The sequence below is a fragment of the Loxodonta africana genome, chromosome 5, assembly GCF_030014295.1.
Source record: "Loxodonta africana isolate mLoxAfr1 chromosome 5, mLoxAfr1.hap2, whole genome shotgun sequence".
In the NCBI taxonomy this organism is placed as follows: Eukaryota; Metazoa; Chordata; class Mammalia; order Proboscidea; family Elephantidae; genus Loxodonta; species Loxodonta africana.
In genome coordinates, this window is record NC_087346.1 from 21,863,187 (window position 1) to 21,882,201 (window position 19,015).

General features: G+C 37.4%; 1 protein-coding gene across 5 annotated transcripts in view; it reads right to left on the reverse strand.

The window, feature by feature from the left end:
• The window catches only part of AFG2A (AFG2 AAA ATPase homolog A), a 352,856-nt gene that overhangs the window by 87,637 nt on the left and 246,204 nt on the right, over positions 1–19,015 (reverse strand). The window contains exon 15 of one of the 5 annotated variants that reach the window (XM_064285366.1): positions 1,934–11,376. The exons of the other annotated variants lie outside the window; for them this stretch is intronic. Within the exon in view, the coding sequence (XP_064141436.1) occupies positions 11,296–11,376 (81 nt within the window). The 3' untranslated portion in view covers positions 1,934–11,295. Of the gene's footprint in view, positions 1–1,933; positions 11,377–19,015 lie in introns of those variants that run through there. 5 annotated transcript variants of the gene reach the window in all.

Consider the following 19,015-nt stretch of genomic DNA (forward strand, 5'->3'; position numbering starts at 1 on the left):
TATGTAAATGTCAGGAGAAGAAAAGATAACAGTATTTGTTTTGCAATAAACCAATCACACCTTCAGCAATGATCATGTAATGCTAAATTGTGGGCATTTCCTTGGGTAAGAATGGCAGGGGATACTATACGTAGTCCTAGAATTCGGTGGGGGTAGGGCTGAAAGACCCATTTAAAAGGTTATCTAATATAGTAACTTTTAGTCTGGAGTGCACAAGCAGATTTCTGATGAACTCCTGGAATTGTCTGCAAAATTGTGTTGGGTTATGTTTGCATATGTGTTATTTTGAGGGGAATTCTTATCAAGTGCATATAGGCCTCTATGATTAAAGAACCACCTTAATTTTCACATATGAAGAAACCAGGGGTTCTAACTGGAACGAACCAGTTCGAAGACCTGGTACAAACCATTCCTGGGAGGGCAAGACATTTGCCGTGGTCAGTGTGGGACAGACCTTCCAAATGGTTGCCCTAGGAATGGATCACAGGTGTGCTTAAGATAGTGCTTCCTTCAGCTCTCAGGAGGGCCAAAAGGCCTGGAGAAGCTAGAGACTTCACGTAGTCAGATAGCAACGTTACCTGGTTATTACTCCATGTGTGCCACATTGTGAAAAAGTTCGGGAAGCACTGGTGAAATATACCTGGGGACATGAGTAGGAAACTAGATGAAGTGAAAAAAACCACAGGTATGAATATATTACCTATGGTAGGTAATTGGAAGGAGCTTGGTCTTTATGTCATTGTCCACAGGAAACTGTGGAAGGTCTTTAATCAGGTGAGGGACAAGCCCGGTTTTTTGTTTAAAAAAGTAAATAACTCTGGCAGCAGTGTGGAGATAGACAGGAAAAAAGTACAACTTCTAGTTAGGAAGCTAATATAATCCTGAGGTCCCAAATCAGGACAAATAGCAGAGGCAGGAAACTTGAAAAAGACTACTTAGGAGATGTCTTTAAAGTAGAACTCCTGAAAGCAGCTTTTTATTTTTCTCTTTTGAAAATGCCACTCCATTTTGCAAAAGAAGATAAAACAGGATTTCTTTTAGATAGATTTGTATTTATTCTGCAAATGGAACAATACCTACCAAATTTAAATTTGGTTGTTATACTATGCCACTATATCATTTTTTCAACTGCCGGCAATGCTTTTTAAACAACATTTCAATCTGTATTACAGCTATTTAAAATATTCAGTTACTCCCAAAGCTGAGGGAATCTTGTAGTACTCAGTTTGACGCTTCGCAGAGCAGCTGAATTCCACAAACATTTCCTGAGTATCTACTATGTGCCAGGCATAGGATTAGGTGCTAGGGTTACAAAGCTCTTTGTTCTTTGAAAAATAACTCTTTAAAAAGGATTTCTGTATGACAACATCTGAGCATGTGTTTGTATTAAAACAAATAAATCAATCAGTCTGTAGGCTATCTGTCTAATGTTGGGCTTGCTCAGTTCTGTAAAAACCCATAGCACTGTGTAAGAAAAGACTTGATGCATTTGACAGCAGGTGTTCAGGAAGAATGTACCAAAGTAAATGGCAGCACTTGATGATGAGCACAAAGGAGGGAAGAGAACAGAACAAAAACAATGCAACACACACATGCACACATATGCTTAAGTTCTTTTATTAGCATGATATACTCTTCATCTACTTATATTTAAAGGCCTCTTTTATAAAGCCAAAACAGTATTTATCCAGAACTAATCCTACTTCTTCCTCTTGTAAAAAGTGAATCTAGTTTTTGAAATAACTATGTAGTAAAATGGGAAGTATTATAAATTAATCTTTCAAATATGTCTATAAAATTCATTCTTTCGAAAGCTTCCCATAAGCTAGAGATGGGGGAGAAAAAACTTCCTCACATATATGCATTGTTTTTATGATATCTAAAAATAAATAAACCCATAATCATCAACTACAGATGAGGGCTGGGGCGGGGGGCGGGGGGGGGTGGGAATCTGTCTCCTGGCTATTTCTCCAGAATCTTCTCTCATTATCTGATCCCTCCATGCCCTTTATTTTCTATCAATGCTGAACTGCTTGTAGTTCCCTAAAAATAGCACATCCTTCACACTTCTGTACCTTTGTATAGAGTTATCTGTCTGAACAGTCCTGCCACCTCTGCACAATGTACTCCAAGCAAATTTTAGTTATTCCTTCAAATTATTTCTGCCTATACAAACAGTCACTTCCTCTGTTACCTGTAATCCTTGTTCACATTTCTGTGGCACATATTACAGCATAATATTTGTTTACATGTTCTAATGACCCCACTGGACTGTAAGGTACTTAAGGGACATATATTATTCACAGTAAAAAGGGAAAAAAATCAGATCATCAAAACGTAAGGTGATCTACCTACAGGCACCTATCACATGCATGCAGACAAGAAACATGCAAGATATCAGGTGGTATCAAAAAAAACCACATTCCTCAGGATATAAATTTTCTGGATAGTTGGAGCTTTTAACCTATTACACATAAATCATTAAAAAAAACTTAAAAATAACAAAAATCTTCTGATACATATACACACACATATATATATCATATATTTTTTTTTTTTACATGCAACGAATGACATGGTAAACATAAACCTTTTCTTACTGACTCAAAGTTTTCTTTTTCCTTTCTATCATGATTAAATATTATTCTGTGCTAAAGGTTGATGTCAAGGATATAGACGTAGCACAACAGATTTATACAACTTGACTTGAATGGGCACTACAGGATGGAATGGTATTATGGAGTTGTATGCATTGCCTGCCTGTCTGCACTTGTATGCACCCAAATGTCTCTACAGGCACTGAGCTGCACAATGGTATTTCCCTGTCTCCCACCCCAAAGAGACAAACTGTTTCTCTTTTCCACTCCTACCAGCTGCCTCCCAGTTTTTTAAATGGACAAATCACCAAGGTATAGGAAGCTATTTCTTATCAATTCTGCCATCTGAGAGTGCAGGACTGTGTTATCTTTACCTCCCCTTTTAAAAAAAAACTCTCAGGCTGGTCCCAGAGCACTTCTGACCTCTGTGACTATCAGTGCTGCATCCCCTTGAGCTGTTCAGTGCATTCAGTGAACCCCTGCTGAGAATTTGCATTTCTAACAAGCTCCCTGATGAGAATTCACATTTCCACCCCAGATACACTGAATCAGAATCTACATTTTAACAAGATACTCAGGTGATTCTTAGGTATAACTTATGGGAACTTGTTAGAAATGCAAATTCTCAGCAGGGAACCTGTTAGAAATGCAATTTCCCAGCTGGGGTTCTAATCAGACGAAAGCAGTTCGAAGCCCTGAATGCACTTTCTTCCTTTTTTTAATCTTATCTTTACTATACATATCACAAGGTTTTCCTTTTTTCTTCTTAAAAACGTTTTATAGTTCAAAATTCTGGCTCTATTACTTACTGATTAAATTCTAAGTTTTCAACTCCCACATCAAACAAGAAACACCTGAGGTTTAGAATGCATTGTAACACTCGGTCAGTAAGGAATACAGGGAACCATATTCATCTGTAGAGTTTGGCAAACCACAGCCCACGGGCCAAATCTGTCCCACCGCCTGCTTTTGCAAATGAAGTTGTATTGGAACACAGCCACGCTTGGTTGTTTAAGTGTTTGTGTTTTACAGCTATTTTCACACTAAAACAGCAAAGTCAAATACTTTCAAAAGATAACATATGTGACCTGCAAACCTAAAATATTTATGTATAGGTGAACTATGTCCCCCCCAAATTTATGTCCACCTGGAATCTCAGAATGAGACCTGATTTTTAAATAGGTCTCTGTAGGTACAATAATGTGCTCTGGTGGCACAGTAGTTAAAGCATTTGGAAGCTAATTGAAAAGTCAGTGGTTTGAAACCACTAGTGGCTCCGAGGCACAAAGATGTGATAATCTGCTTCCATAAGTATTTACAGCTTCGGAAAACACATGGGTCAGTTCTACTCCGTCATGTAGGGTTGCTATGGGTAGGAATCAACTTGATGGCAGTGGGTAGGTACAATTAGTTAAGAAGAGGTTGTACTGAATTAGGGTGGACCCTAAGTACAATGATGGGTGCCTTCATAGGGCACACAGTCAGAAAGAGACACTCAGGAAAAACGGCCATGTGAAGACAGAGCTGGAGACTGAATGATGCATCTACAAGCCAAGGAATACCAAGGGTTGTCAGGAGCCACTAGAAACCGGAAAAGAGGCATAGGTCCAGCTTCTCCTTCGGAGCCTCCAAAAGAAACCTATCCTGCCAACACCTTGGTTTCGGGGTTCTGGCCCCCAGAACTGTGAGAGAATAAATTTCTGTTGCTTTAACCCACTCAGTTGTAATTTGTTACGGCAACTCTAGGAAACTAATACAATTTACTATCTGGCCCTTTACAGAAAAAGCTTGCCAACTCCTAGAATAGTGGTTATTAACCTTCACTGTGCATCACAATCACCTGGTGAGTTTTAATAAACTAGATTACACTGAGGGCTCCTTCCTCCAGAGATTTTTATTCAATTAGTCCAGGTCCAGGCATCTTATTTGTCCTAAACTCCTCAAGTGATTCTAATGTGTAGTCAAAGTTAAACCATTGCTCAGAGTTTCTCAAACCTCAGTGTGCACAGGAATCATGTGAGTTACTTGTTAATCTAGGAGAGTCCCTGTGCCCTATTTAAACCCCATCTGGATTCAGTAGATCTGGAGGGGGAAGTCAGAACTCTGTACGTTTAATAAGCACGCCTGCTGACTCTGCTGCAGGGAGCCCACAGATCAGACTACGAGAGCTATGAAGAGGTTGGCTTGAAAAAAAAATCTTACAAGTAAAATTGGAAAAACTGCCTCTCTCCAGCAGTGAATCACTTCACTTTAATTGTTCTTACATATTAGTTTTCTCATCTGTAAAATGGGGATCCTTCTACTTGTCTTCTCCCATGTGTCTGTCAGTTTGTCGTACTATGCGGGCGTGCGTGTTGCTGTGATGCTGGAAGCTATGCCACTGGTATTTAGTTGTTCGGACAGAACACGGGGATACTGATTGGTTTAAAGCCAGGAAAGGTATACGTCAGGGTTGTATCGTTTCACCATACCTATTCAGTCTGTATGCTGAGCAAATAATATGAGAAGCTGGACTACACGAAGAAGAATGGGGCCATCAGGATAAGAAGAAGGCTTATTAACAACCTGCGTTATACAGATGACACAACCTTGCTTGCTGAAAGTGAAAAGGACTTGAAGCACTTCCTAATGAAGATCAAAGACCACAGCCTTCAATATGGATGGCACCTCAACATAAAGAAAACAAAAATCTTCACAACTGGACCAGTGAGCAACATCATGATAAACGGAGAAAAAAGACGGAAGATGTCAAGGATTTCATTTTACTTGGATCCACAATCAACAGCCATGGAAGGAGCAGTCAAAAAATCAAACAACACATTGCTGCAAAGGACCTTGTTAAAGTGTTGAAAAGCAGAGATATCACCTTGAAGACTATGGTTGCCTGACCCAAGCCATGGTATTTTCAACAACATCATATGCATGTGAAAGCTGGACAACGAATAAGGAAGGCTGCAGAAAAACTGACGCCTTTGAATTGTGGTGTTGGCAAAGAATATTGAATATACCATGGACTGCCAAAAGAACAAACAAATCTGTCTTGGAAGAAGTACAACCAGAATGCTCCTTAGAAGCAAGGGCGGTGAGACTGCGTCTTACATACTTTGGGCATGTTGTCAGGAGGGATCAGTACCTGGAGAGGGACATCGCGCTTGGCAAAGTACAGGGTCAGCGCAAAAGAGGAAGACTCTCAACGAGGTGGACTGACATAGTGGCTGCAACAATAAGCTCAAGCATAACGATTGTAAGGATGGCGCTGGACCGGACAGTGTTTCGTTCTGTTGTACACAGGGTTGGTATGAGTCGGAACCAACTCGACCGTACCTAACAACAACAGCTACTTGTCTTGCCTACCTCAGAGGTTTGCTAGAAGTACTCTGTCATCTCTAATTCTTTGGGTGGCTCTAAGATGCTAATTCATTTGGAAGGTTCAAATTATGCTTGATCTGCCTTTCTAGAAAATTTAGATAATTAATACATAATAAGCAATAACAAAAGTGAAGTCCAACAAGTAATGCAGATATCATAACTTAAGCACTATTTCAAGTATGAAAACAAGAAAACTAAGAAACATGTCAATGACTTTTTGAAATCAAACCTGGAGAATGAAAGGTTTCCAGAAAACTGGTCATATACTGCAGTGATTACACAATGTCTTGTAGGTTGGAGTACATAACTAGCTACATCCCCTTCACTGTCCAGAGGATTTCCATTACCTGAAGGTTATTGGGTAGGTTTAGGGAAGGGAGTACCTGTGAACCCCTGAAATTAGTGACCAAATTTTGCATACAAAAATTTCATATGTGTATTTTTTAGGAGAGTGCATCTATCAGATTCTCAAAAGAATCCACTCTTCAAAAGAGGTTATGAGCACTCATTTATCCCAAAGAATCTACATTCTAAGACATACACTGTTAACATCCCATTATGAAAATGTGTTATGGAGAAAAAAAAAAAAGTGAGTTATTTCCAAATGCTGGTTTAAAATGAATCCACTTAAGAAAGGTCTATTGGCTCTGCTGAACTTCTGGTGTTTTCTGAGTAGGTAAAAAAATAATAATAACACTTCCATGGAGGCTGCAGTATTTACAATCAAAACTTAAAGTCTGTCAGTAAAGCCTCAGTTACATTGCCATTAAATATAACCAGAAAAGGAATTAAGTTTTCCTGTGGGAGTCTGTTTTTGTGGTTCCTGGGCACTGAAAACAGCAGCACGTCCTTACATGGTCAAGTCCAAATATAAGTACTGAGAACTGATTGATTTTACATATCTCAGACATCTCATTATTTAGTCACACCAAGTGGTCAAACCCCCAGAATAACCTAGATTCGACACTGTTTACCCTATCTTTAGCCAAGGACCACTGACTGTGGCTGTTCCAGACTCTCTGGAGTTATGAAAAGAAGTTTGATTACTATAAAAATGGCTTGAGGGCAATGTCTGACTTCCTCCAACCCCACAAGGGGGAAGAAGAACCAAGATCAATAGCCCAGGCCTGACTCCTATGAGGTAGAGGTCAGACACATTTCCCCTCTCCGCCATCTCTATCAATTCTGACACCAACGGTCCCTCCTTCACAGCACTCCTCACTGGGTTCGATAATTCATTGCAATGGCCACACAGAACTCACAGACCATACTCACAATTATGCGGTTTATTAGGGAAGCAACACTCAGGACACAGTTCTTCCATCAGGATAGCCTCTTCTCAGCCGTGCTCACAGGCACGCCTCTCCCTGGCCCTCAGTCTCTGCCCAAAGGCACTCAGCCTTCTCTCTTCATGGGCCGCGAAGTCCACCACACTGTCTCCTGCTGCCAGGTCTTTCCTGCTGGTCTCTCCTTCCTTGGTGGTGGTGGGTTCCTCTCTGCTTTGGAATTGGCTCTTTTAAGGCAAAACTGACCAATCCTCTTGGTAGACCACAATTACCCTATCACACAATCACCTGGGTGGAAGTTACAAGATCATGGCTAGAAAGGCCACACACAAAGTAATTAATCACACCCGCAATTAGCTCCTTCAGCACATATTCATCTCTAGTACAGGACAGAGAATTGAGACTGATAGCTAAGTCATGTTAAGGTCACCTTTGGAAGACACTGTCTCATAGGACAGTTGTTTCCAAACTTTATTGATCATGCATTCGTATTAGTAAAAATAATTTTTGTACTTTTCTCCAACATTCCCGCATTTACTCAGAAGGTATATACATGCATTCCTGTATTAGTGTATCATAAAACACACATAACATATATTAAAAAAGAATGCAACATAAAATCATGAATTTAAGTTTCTAATATTCTCTTCTCTCACCCTATTGGAACATGGGATGTACATACATCTTTAGACATCTCAGACCTATGTAAGGGACAGCACAGATTAAAACTCATGGTTCTGCTTCTTCATTCCAGAGAACCAAACCCTCATCTATCTATTATATGGCCTTTCTAGCCACGGACTTGTAATTCCCACAAAATGATTGGCTGGGACTGTGCAAAGTGAGTAACTAATGGTCCACTGAGGAGACTGGTCAGGTTGTGGTCCTGGTGGGAGAGCCATGCCTTGAAATTGGCAAGAGAGCTCTGCATGCCTAGGTTGCATGGCGGGAGCCAGCAGCAGAAAAGCCTTGGGTAGCGTGGTGGTAGCTGGAGGCAGCAGTGACGTGAACACAGTCTCTCACCTAAACCACAGTGCATTCTGCCCAGCGATGTAAGAATGGATATAGGTAATTTGGGGAAGGGTAAGTGTTTCCCCTCTGGGAATTTGTTATTGTTGACTGTTTACTTTCTATAAATAGTAATAATGGTTTTCACTTTGCCAACACTGTGTGTCTCATGTGTCCAGCTCGATCACAGATGAATGGAGCACCAATAGAATGGTTGGTGCCAGTGGGTGTATGTGTCTCATTCTCAGCAGTTTTATGGCTATCTGGAAGTTTGAGGAGCAGTGTGTCTGCATGTACAATGCAGACAGATGTACACTGCATTACAATTTCCACACTAGGGTTAAGAGGCAATGGGAGGCTGTTCCAGAATGATAACAATAAATTACGACTGTATGGAACTTATTATGTATGTGACACTGTTCTAAGCTCTTTAGGTAAAACAACTCATTTAATCCTCAAACAGCCCTATGAGTTAGGCATTATCATTAGTCTCATTTTACAGACAACAAAACTGGGGCATAGAGGTTAAATTGTTCATACAGCTAGTAAATGATGGAGCTGGGATGGGAACTTTGGCAGTTTTGCTCTAGAGTCCGTAGTCAACCACTATATCAAAATACACTTTATTAAATTTCAAAGCCAAAAGTAATGCAAAAATTACATTGTAAACAGAAGCCAGGTTTCTTGCTTTGTCAGACATGGGGATAAGAAAAATTTGTATCTAAAGCAAAAATATCTTCTTTCTTAATTTGACATGAAAATAATTAGAGAATCAGAAGATACTAGTATCACAAAGGTTTCTTCCATTTCTAACCTCCTACAGTCACTGAGATGACTAACGCCCAGAGAGCTCAAACTAACGACAATGGTCACACATGATTAGGTGGTAGAGCTCAGGATAAGCATTCTAACAATGTTCAAGTGTTACAGAGCTCTACATAACTGTGACAAGTGCTTTCTTTACTATGGTAATTTGTACAATCCTCAGAAGAACACTTAGAAGTAGATATTTTTATATCCAGTTTACAAGAAAGGAAATGGAGGCTTGCAGAGGTTAAATAGTAGCCAAAGGTCAGAGGGATATTAAGTAGTAAGGCTGCATGGACTCTGAACTAAGGTTTGACTCCGTAACTTCAGATCTTGGTAACTAAAATACACTTCATTATTCCATTCTGCTACCCCAAGACCAATTTCTAGTCAATTTAAAATATTATTAAAGTTTCAGAAAAAGTTGGGGAGAAAAAATTGTCTGAACCAAGATGAATATGCTTTCATTAGTAGATTATGTTAAAGTTTTCTTTTGTAAGAAGTGCTAAAATCAAGAATTTAAGTTAGTGGGTGTGTATTTTTTCCCCTCTTAATAAAAGTACACCTTCAGAAATGAAAACAACTATATATAATGGAATATAAAACCAGACTTTCCTGGCAATTAATCACCTAGTGCAAACCTATAGGTTGTTTTTGAAAGATCCAAGGGCTTTACCTGAATTGCTGATAAGATGTGCCTGGGCTGGCTTATGAAAAGAGATGCTATGTTTAAAGCCTTTGAAAGTATTTTAACATATATTTACAGATATTGATATGTGTGTGTGTGTTTACACACTGCAAGTGGCATTTTTGCAAGATATGTATATATATTTTCCTCCCCACAAAAACTTCATTTATTGCTCTAAGAGGTAGAAAAGAGACCTCCCTTTCCAAAAACAGGGAGCTGTCTATCACTTAACAGAGATACTTCCTGTTTTTAAGTAGGTAGGAAGGCATGATTTCCAACCCAAATATTTAGCTTGGCAAGTTAGTGCTGTGCTGAGAGATGCTTTTATAACCACTGTATCCCACCATAAGTTTCAATATGAAAAGATAGAGGATTTGCTTTTCCACTAAATTTTTTTTTTTTTAATTTGGGAGAATAGTAGAGAAAGAAGAGAGTAGAGGGAGAGAAAATATAACCAGAACAGCTGGACGACAGAGGTTATTATAGCTCTGATGGATGTGGTTGTGTAAACTCAAACTTACACTGGGGGCAGGGATGATTTCTTTGTAGGAAAAAGAAGAGAGAAAATATTACATATTTTTAAAGATTCTGAAAGTTGCAACCAGTCCGCCACATTTTCTAACAAAGCACTTAAAAAATTTTCTCAGGTGGGCCACTGGATAAACACTACCTTAGTTATTAAAGTTAATAACTGTTTATTAAAATTCTTAAATAGTTTAAAGATTTTAAAAAAAGAATTTTGTTTTTGATTACCTGATGTTGTTCCCTGATGTTAGTTCAGTGTCTTCAGCTGATTCTTTTGTTTCTTTCTTTTTTTGTTGTTGTAACTAGGAAGATTTTCTCTAGGAATAGCAAAGTGCTTGCCTGGTTTTCATAATTTTAGTGGGACACTAACAACTGATATTTAGACTTGATAGTTTTTAAAAAAATATATATTTTACTTTATATCAGAGCAGCTATTCTGTTATCTAAGAGCACTGCCTCTAAACTCACCCCATCCTGCCATCACAGAAACTTCGCATTACAATTATTCCCAAATTTTCCTCTATTTGCTCCTTTGCATCATCATTTGAACATACTCAGTTAGCCTACTAAAAACCCTTGTTCAATATCTTATCTTGTCTTAGCTACTGCTCAGTCTCTTTCTTTCCCATTCATAACTTAAGAGTTGTTTATGTTCTAGTTGTCTCTAGTTCTTCACTTTTCACTCTTTTCTCAAGCCACTTCAATCTGTCCCTGTCACTCCACCATAATGACTCTTAGTCAGATGACCGATGACCTCCAGGATGTTAAATCCAGAAAACATTTTTCTTCCCTTATCTTGTTTAAACTTTAAGTCATTACATCTCTATATACCTACCCATATGGAGTATCCATATGGACTGTCCTTTCATATTCTTTATGATTAGATTAGTTTACTGAAAGAATGTCAGCTTAAACAGTCAGACTATGAACTCCAGTTTCACAAAATGGTGGTTAATCAAAGACAGGATATGTCTGCCAAATCTATCCTAAAAGGATAGTACCCGTAGTCTTCCTTTCACAAATCAAGGAAACAAATCAGCATCAGTTCTGGATATTCAAGCTTGGCTAGAGATTTCAAGAACTTTAGAAGGATAATCTGGAGGAAGATAACATAAACAGTTAAAAAAAAAAAGGTGGGTCCACTGTGGCCCTTATCTTGAAGCAGAGCATTTTCTTGGCTCAAATTTCCTCAATTCATGGGCCTACCTGATATTGCCCTGTTTGCCCCCGCTCCCCTGCCCCATTCCCAATGGCCCTGTTGTAAAAGAATAAGCTGAAATGCACTTATTGAGTATTACTCTTCCTTATAAGCCCTTCTCCGACAATCTTCACACTGAAAACCAACAATAAATAATCTATATGCATAATAAATAAGAATGCTATAAAAAGCATTCTTAAAACATCTCTAAAATTCAGGGCCCCTAACCTTAGTCACAGCAACAACATTCATTTGTGATCACAGGGAAAGTCCTCTGACAAAATAATAAAAATAATAACTCTGTCATCAATTAAAACCATGCTTGTTTGTTATGCAGTAACGACATATTATAAAGTACACAGCAACTACATACCAGAGTACTAGTGTTTACGTAAGAACTTTTGGTGCTTGTGAAAACAACACATTCTAGAGCAAGCCTATCGCAGAGTTTTAAATGAGAATTTTGAAATTTAAAATAACAGACACACAAGAGAGTTGTATGTCTGAAAGAGCCATTCCTGACATAATATTGTAACTCATTTTGCAAGACCTTTATAAGAAGGAAGGAAACCCTGGTGGCATAGTGGTTAAGTGCTACGGCTGCTAACCAAAGGGTCAGCAGTTCGAATCTGCCAGGCACTCCTTGGAAACTCTGTGGGGCAGTTCTACTCTGTCCTATAGGGTCACTATGAGTCGGAATCGACTCGATGGCACTGGGTTTGGTTTTGGTTTTTGGATAAAAAGGAAGAGAAATACTATTATCCAGTTAGCTCAGGAGAAATTGTATTTCCTATAAAAAGCAAGGCACAAAGGTGGGAGGAAAACAGTAAGTAAAAACTAGAGCCCATCTCTGACCCAGGGCCCTTTACTTCCAAAAAGCACGAGATCTCCAGTCTGACTACATCTGCATCATCATAGGTTATCATTTTAAACTTTGACAATGAAAACGGCAAATCTCTAGATCACTATTGCCCAACAGGAAAACAATGTGAGCCACGTATGTAATTAAAAAATTTCTAGTGGCTAAATTTAAAAAGAAAAAAATATATAAGTAGATAGATATTTGAAGCATAACATTATGCCTACCTGAGAATTCAGATGATCAATTTTGTGAAATTAAAAAATTCATTTTAAAAACATTAACCATTGTCAGCTGAAGAAGCACTGAGCTCTTTAACAATAACAACCAAAACATCACAGTTAAAATCACTAGAAACTGTAACCTGTGACAACAAAGGTGTACTCCAAGTCAAATATTAATTTGTTGTTCAGCTATGCTGAAGTCAATTTTAACTCTGGTATAGATTTCTATTAGAAACATGAACAGAGAAAATTTAATATTTATGACAGTAGAGATACCTTGTAAATTATGTAGGCCTTTAAAATATTACTTGTTAGGAGAAATATTTAATGGAATTGTATTTTCTCTATGACACCGGATCCCAAATTCCTGCCATAGACTCTATAGTATAGATTCAAGATTTTCAATTCATTATAGCTGAATCATTCAGACATGTAAAAAACATTCTTTTATTAGACTTTTATATTCATTTTAAGCAACAAAGTCAAAGTCATTTTGTTAGGTATGACTTATAGAAATATTTATACACACATGCAATTATATTTTGACTGTCCGACCACCTGAAATAGATCAAAAAATGTCTTCCTTAAACTCAATGACAATAATATCACAAGTGTTTGTTCCCCTATATTTATGTTTATATAAATTATGGGCATAGATATTATCTATAGGAATTAAAATATGAAAACAAATTAAATAAATTAATTGTCCCACTTTTTGTATTATTTGGCACACCAAGTGCCATTATGGGGATGGTGGCTCATTCATTCTTGTTTGTCACAGATACAACAAAAGATATGCTTCTATGTCAAACCCTTTCCCCTGTGTTTCATACTCCTGGCCACAGCTGACCTCGTATTCTCTAACGCACAGGCATTAAAATACAAAAACAACCCTGATCTATTGTTCCTTCCAATTCCTACTCACTTTAGCATGATTTTATCCTTTGTGCTAAAACTGTAAATTGCATAGCAAAAAAATAAAAAATACTTCCAATTCCAAGCTTCTGAGGTTAGAAGTGGCAGAAACCAGAAGTTGTGTATACGTGTGTATATGTGTATAAAATTATTGTTGAGCAAAATTACCCACATTATAAGGCAAAATTAATTAATTTAGTTAATAAACCAATCAAATAAGCATTTATGTGTCTGGTTCTGGGTTTGTCAAAGGCAAGCAGAACATCACAGAGGAGCTTACAGTCAATGGGGATGACAGGTAAACAAATAATTTCCATTCAAGATGAACCTCTTAGAGATTTGAAAATTTTGTTCTTGAATGCAAAATCTGTACAGCTTTTCTTAAAAAACATAACAAAAATCTCTTAAAACTTCATACTGTATAAAGGGATGGGATTCACTTCAGCTCACTGAAGCAGAATTCTCTATGGTCTTATAGCAGTTGCCTACTTTTATTATAAAACAACAAAACAAAAAACCCAGTGCCGTCAAGTCGATTCCGACTCTATATCTGCATACAATCTAGTACAAATAACAAATGAATTTCTTCATGTCTCCAGTTTCATATTTTTTTTTAAGATTGGCTACTAACCAAAAGGTTCGCGGTTTGAATCTACCAGCTGCTCCTTGGAAGCCCTATGGAGTAGTTCTACTTTGTCCTACGTGGTTGCTATGAGTTGGAACCGACTCGATGGCAATGGGTTTGGGTTTTTTTTGTTTATTGTACTGGACAACCCCACGCAGAACCCACCCAGATAGCTAAAATGAGCTAGATTTCCTTAGAAGAAGAAACTGTAAAGGAACTCTTAAACTAAAATTCCCAGCACACCATTCTGGTCCTTAGCCCTGCTTCCCTAATTCCTGATTTTGAAAAGGAAATACTTAAACTTCCTCAAGTGCTTGCACACAGTGCAGGGCTCCTGACACAAAGAACTTCAAATTTTATTATCCTGGGCAGAGGTAGCCTGATAATATCAACTGAGATTTGATCCTAAGTCCCAGGGAACTGTTGATGACCCAAGCAATAACAGCTGTGAATAGTTCCACCATTTCCTTCTCAGTGAATAATTGCAAAATGGCTTTATTGTCTAGTCTTAACTAAATGGAGAAGGGAGAAAAAACAAACAAACGAAAAACCTGTGAATGCTGAAGAGCAATACACTGTATTCCAGAATACCATGTCTCACTTATTTTTAAACCCCTCAAAGGAGATCACATAGTACTCCTGAAAAAAATGATTCTTTCTAAGAACAGTCAGGAAGCAGCTCTAAATGTTCTGTGTGGGTGGAAGCGATATGACACAGTCACTACATCCTCCATACATGCACTCAAAGCACCACTCACTTCAAGTGGCTCAGTAAACTTTTTCCATTTTTTTTTTTTTCAAAACCAAAAGAATCTCTCCCCTGTATAGACCTAAAAATAAAACTGTTCAGACCAAGTGAATGGAAAGAGACGTTCCCCTTTTCCTGAAACTCGCTAAGAGAATGTTTAAAACATGACTGAGTTCTCAGTGATAAGTAAAACCGAGAACAGTCTTAAAATAGCCACATAATTTTGGACTCTGCCAATACTCCTTTAGATCATCATGCTGACTTCTCTCCTGGGCTCTGTCAACAACTCGGTTTCCCTCCACTCCCTTCCACTTCTCTGACAGCATTGCTTTTGTTAATGAAGTTGATGAGAAATCTGACCCCACACCCTTGGAGAAAGGCATTCATTCCAGGAATTGTGGAGCCAAGCATGGCTCAGGACTCAGAAATGGGGAGGAAGATGTGATGGGGAGTGTAACTGACATTGACACTGAGAGTTTATTATTACTCTCCTTTTATACAAGAGGAAGTTTAAAACAAAAGTTGTACTGTCGGTAAAAGCAAAGCTATTCATATTCAGTTTATTTTTAAGATAAAAGTAACTTTTTCTCTGAATATAAAAATGATTCATATTTACTGTAGATAATTTTGACACAATTTTGTAACAATATTTTGTTTTTTTCAATATCAGACATCACCATATTAAAAAAAAACTTAAACTTATCAAAAAGTATATAGATAAAAGCGAACGATTATTAATTAATGTTAATTAGAAAGTAAAAATCACCAAAATGATGACTCTGTCAACATTATGGGGAACATTCTTCCAGACTGTTGGAATGCCCAGTTTTACAAAATTGAAGTTGTGTTATTTATGACTATTTTGTAACTTTTTATTTCCCAGTTAATATAATGTATGGGCTTCTTTTAGTGTTAATATATATACAAATATATACACCAAAAGAAACCCAAACCCGTTGCCATCAAGTCGATTTCAACTCATAGCAACCCTATTGGACAAAGTACAACTGCCCCATAGGGTTTCCAAGGAGCGGCTATTCGAACTGCCGACCTTCAGTTAGCAGCTGTAGCTCTTAATCACTGTGCCACCAGCGCTCCATTCTATTATGTAGACAGAGATCCTATGTAATAGTTTATTTAATTCTCAAAGTGACTCTGTAAGATAGGTACCATTATTCTTATTTTACAGAATTAATACTATAAAAAAAAACTGAAATGAACATCCTTAACTAACATCTTGGATTACTTCTCTGATTATATTCTAGGATAAATTTCTAGAAGTGGAATTGGTAGAACAAAAGGTGAGGCTTTAAGTTTTTTGTTATATACTGAATAAAATACCTTCTAGAAAAGTGCTAATTTATGCCCTACATTCACTTTTATCTGTATACATTTTGATAAATATAATATGGTAACTTCTGATACTGAAAAAAACAAAAAAGTTGCAATGCCTTCTAAAAATGTACAAGAAAAACTTGGCATAGGTCAAATCTTAAGACAATGGGCTGCCTATATTCTTTTGCTATGTTGCAGTGATACTATAGGCCCTAAATACTGTTATGTACTTAATTACCAACTTAAAAATAATTCTCTATATATTTTCAAAAGAAAAAAGCCTGACCCCCTTTCTATTGCCCTTACTAGAGGATCACATAGTAAAAACAAAACACTCTTAAGTTTTTAGAGACTCCATGTGGTTCAGGATTGAAGTAAGGAACATGGGATAATGAGAAGTAAGACTGGCCATAGGGCAGATTCACAGACAGAGTAGCCTCCACATTAGTAGCCCTCTGACCCCCAAAGAGCTCCTCTGACATTAGAGTGCTCATTTCATCTTGTTATACTATCTGAACATGCTACTTGGAGATTCAGTCAGGTAATAAATATCCCTGGAGGCAGAGAATGAGAATTAACTTTTCTTTGGTGGATGTGGAGGGAGGGTAGGAAACACCATAAGTACTCTGGAACACGGAAGGGGCACTTTAGAAGAACAGCAAAAGGATGGGAAGTTAAAAAGGTGGGAGGCACCGTGGTGTAGTGGGAAAAACACAGGATTCAGAAATAGACACAAGTTCTCAGCTGCAGGTCTGTTCTCATCTACAGTGTGATCTTGACAAAACCAGTAACTATTTCTGGAGCTTCAGTTTTCTCATCTGTAAAGGAAAGGGACTGGACAATGATATCCAGGATCTTCTTTAGCTTAAAACATTGATTCTACAGGCATTTATCAAATCAGAAATCATTAAAAGAGGCTCGAATTATCCAATAATTTCTAACATTTTAAAAATAAAATTATTGACCTATATTACCTCACATCATTACCATTAGCACTGGAAGTAACTTCAAGGGCCTGATTAAGGTGGGCAAATTTGACATTTCAACTTTGTCTTATTAATTAGTTCAACTCCACACTGGGTTTGATATATAAAATTAGTACATATACTCTCAATATCCAAATTAATTAGCACATATATTCTCAATATCCAAATAATGATTTTTTAAATTTACTTCAAAGGTTAATTAACATAAAGCATAACGGTTGACCCATATTTCTATAATGTTTAAAACATGTTATTTTAAGTTTTCAAAAAAACAAAAAACAAGCAGTTAAAAGACAGCCAGGGCAAATTATTTTAATAAAACCAATGTTAATGCCCTATTGGTAAATTTTCTCTGGCATAGTATAATTATGAGATCTGTCAAAGCCTGTTTCCTTTTGCTTTTCATTAATGGCAAAGTAACTGAGGACATTAAAATGAATATGTGTTACTTATTTCTTGTGCTTTTCAGCTTTATCTATGTCTTTGTAGTCCAAAGACAGAGATTAACAAGTAATAAATATAGTTGGTATTAACAAGTAATAAATGTAGTTGACAGTTTAAATCACTGGTTTGGCATCAAAATATCCAGGAATACGTATTTATATCTAAGTAACTTGAGGGAGGAAACCCTGGCAGCGTAGTGGTTAAGAGCTACAGCTGCTAACCAAGAGGCTGGCAGTTTGAATTCACCAGGCACTCCTTGGAAACTCTATGGGGCAGTTCTACTCTGTCCTTAAGGGTCACTATGAGTCGGAATCAACTCAACGGCAATGGGTTTTTTTTTCTTGAACTTCAGGTAAGACAATTTAGTAAGAGCAAATCCAGTGGATTTACTGTTAATAATTTCAACTACTTTCAGGACTGATTATATGTAAGCTAACTTATGCAAATTTAATAAATTGTATAAAAACTAAGCAGCAATTTATTGTACATTGCTTCTGAAAATAATTTGCTGAAATAATTAATATGCTAGTTTACCCTCCTAAGCTAAAGAGAACTGAAGTCAATTAGGTTGGGCCATATCAGATTTAAATGGGCAGTGTTTCGTTCTGTTGTACAAGGGTCACTATGAGTTGGAACCGACTTGATGGCACCTAGTAACAACAACAGTTATTTTTTAAGAGAAAGGAGATATACTTTAATGTCTATTTGGTAGTATGTACATCTGCAAAAAATAATCTACACATAAAAACTGCAGTAGACTTGTTGGTAAGGAAGCCTAATTTCCTACCTAAAAGATTGGTTGTCAAGAGTCCCTGACAGGCATCAATGAATTGGTTTGACGGTACAGAGTCTCAACAATGAAGCATGAGCCTCCATGGATGGACAGAGATGCCCAGGAAACAACCTCAGTTAAAGTTGCCTTCTGAACAGCTCTTCTTAAAATTAGAGTACTAGGCTTTCTTTTCATAATTTGTCACTCCCACATAGTCTTACAAACCCCATGTTTAATATTCACTGACTCCACCAATGGCTCATTTTTAGTAACAGCTAATTGTATCCACCTGAACTCAGAAATGCTTTGTGCTCAGCAGTGCACTGAATAATAGTTTTGTTGGAATGCCCTTGCCTTCCCTAAATTAAAAATGTATTTGTAGATTTGGGACTAAACATCTGATTTTAATCAAAAGAAGTCTAAATTCAAATAAGTTTTTTTTCTGCTAGCGTACAAAGGAAGTTTGCGTGTATGTTCTTGCAGGCACATATGTGTATGTTTAATTCCTTATTTAAGGTAACAGCAAAATAAATTGAAATTCAGGAAGGATTTTATTCCACATAGGCTATATATGCTTTAAATATTAATTGTTAGCTCAAAGTTTAGCTTGTACACCAGAATGACTTGCA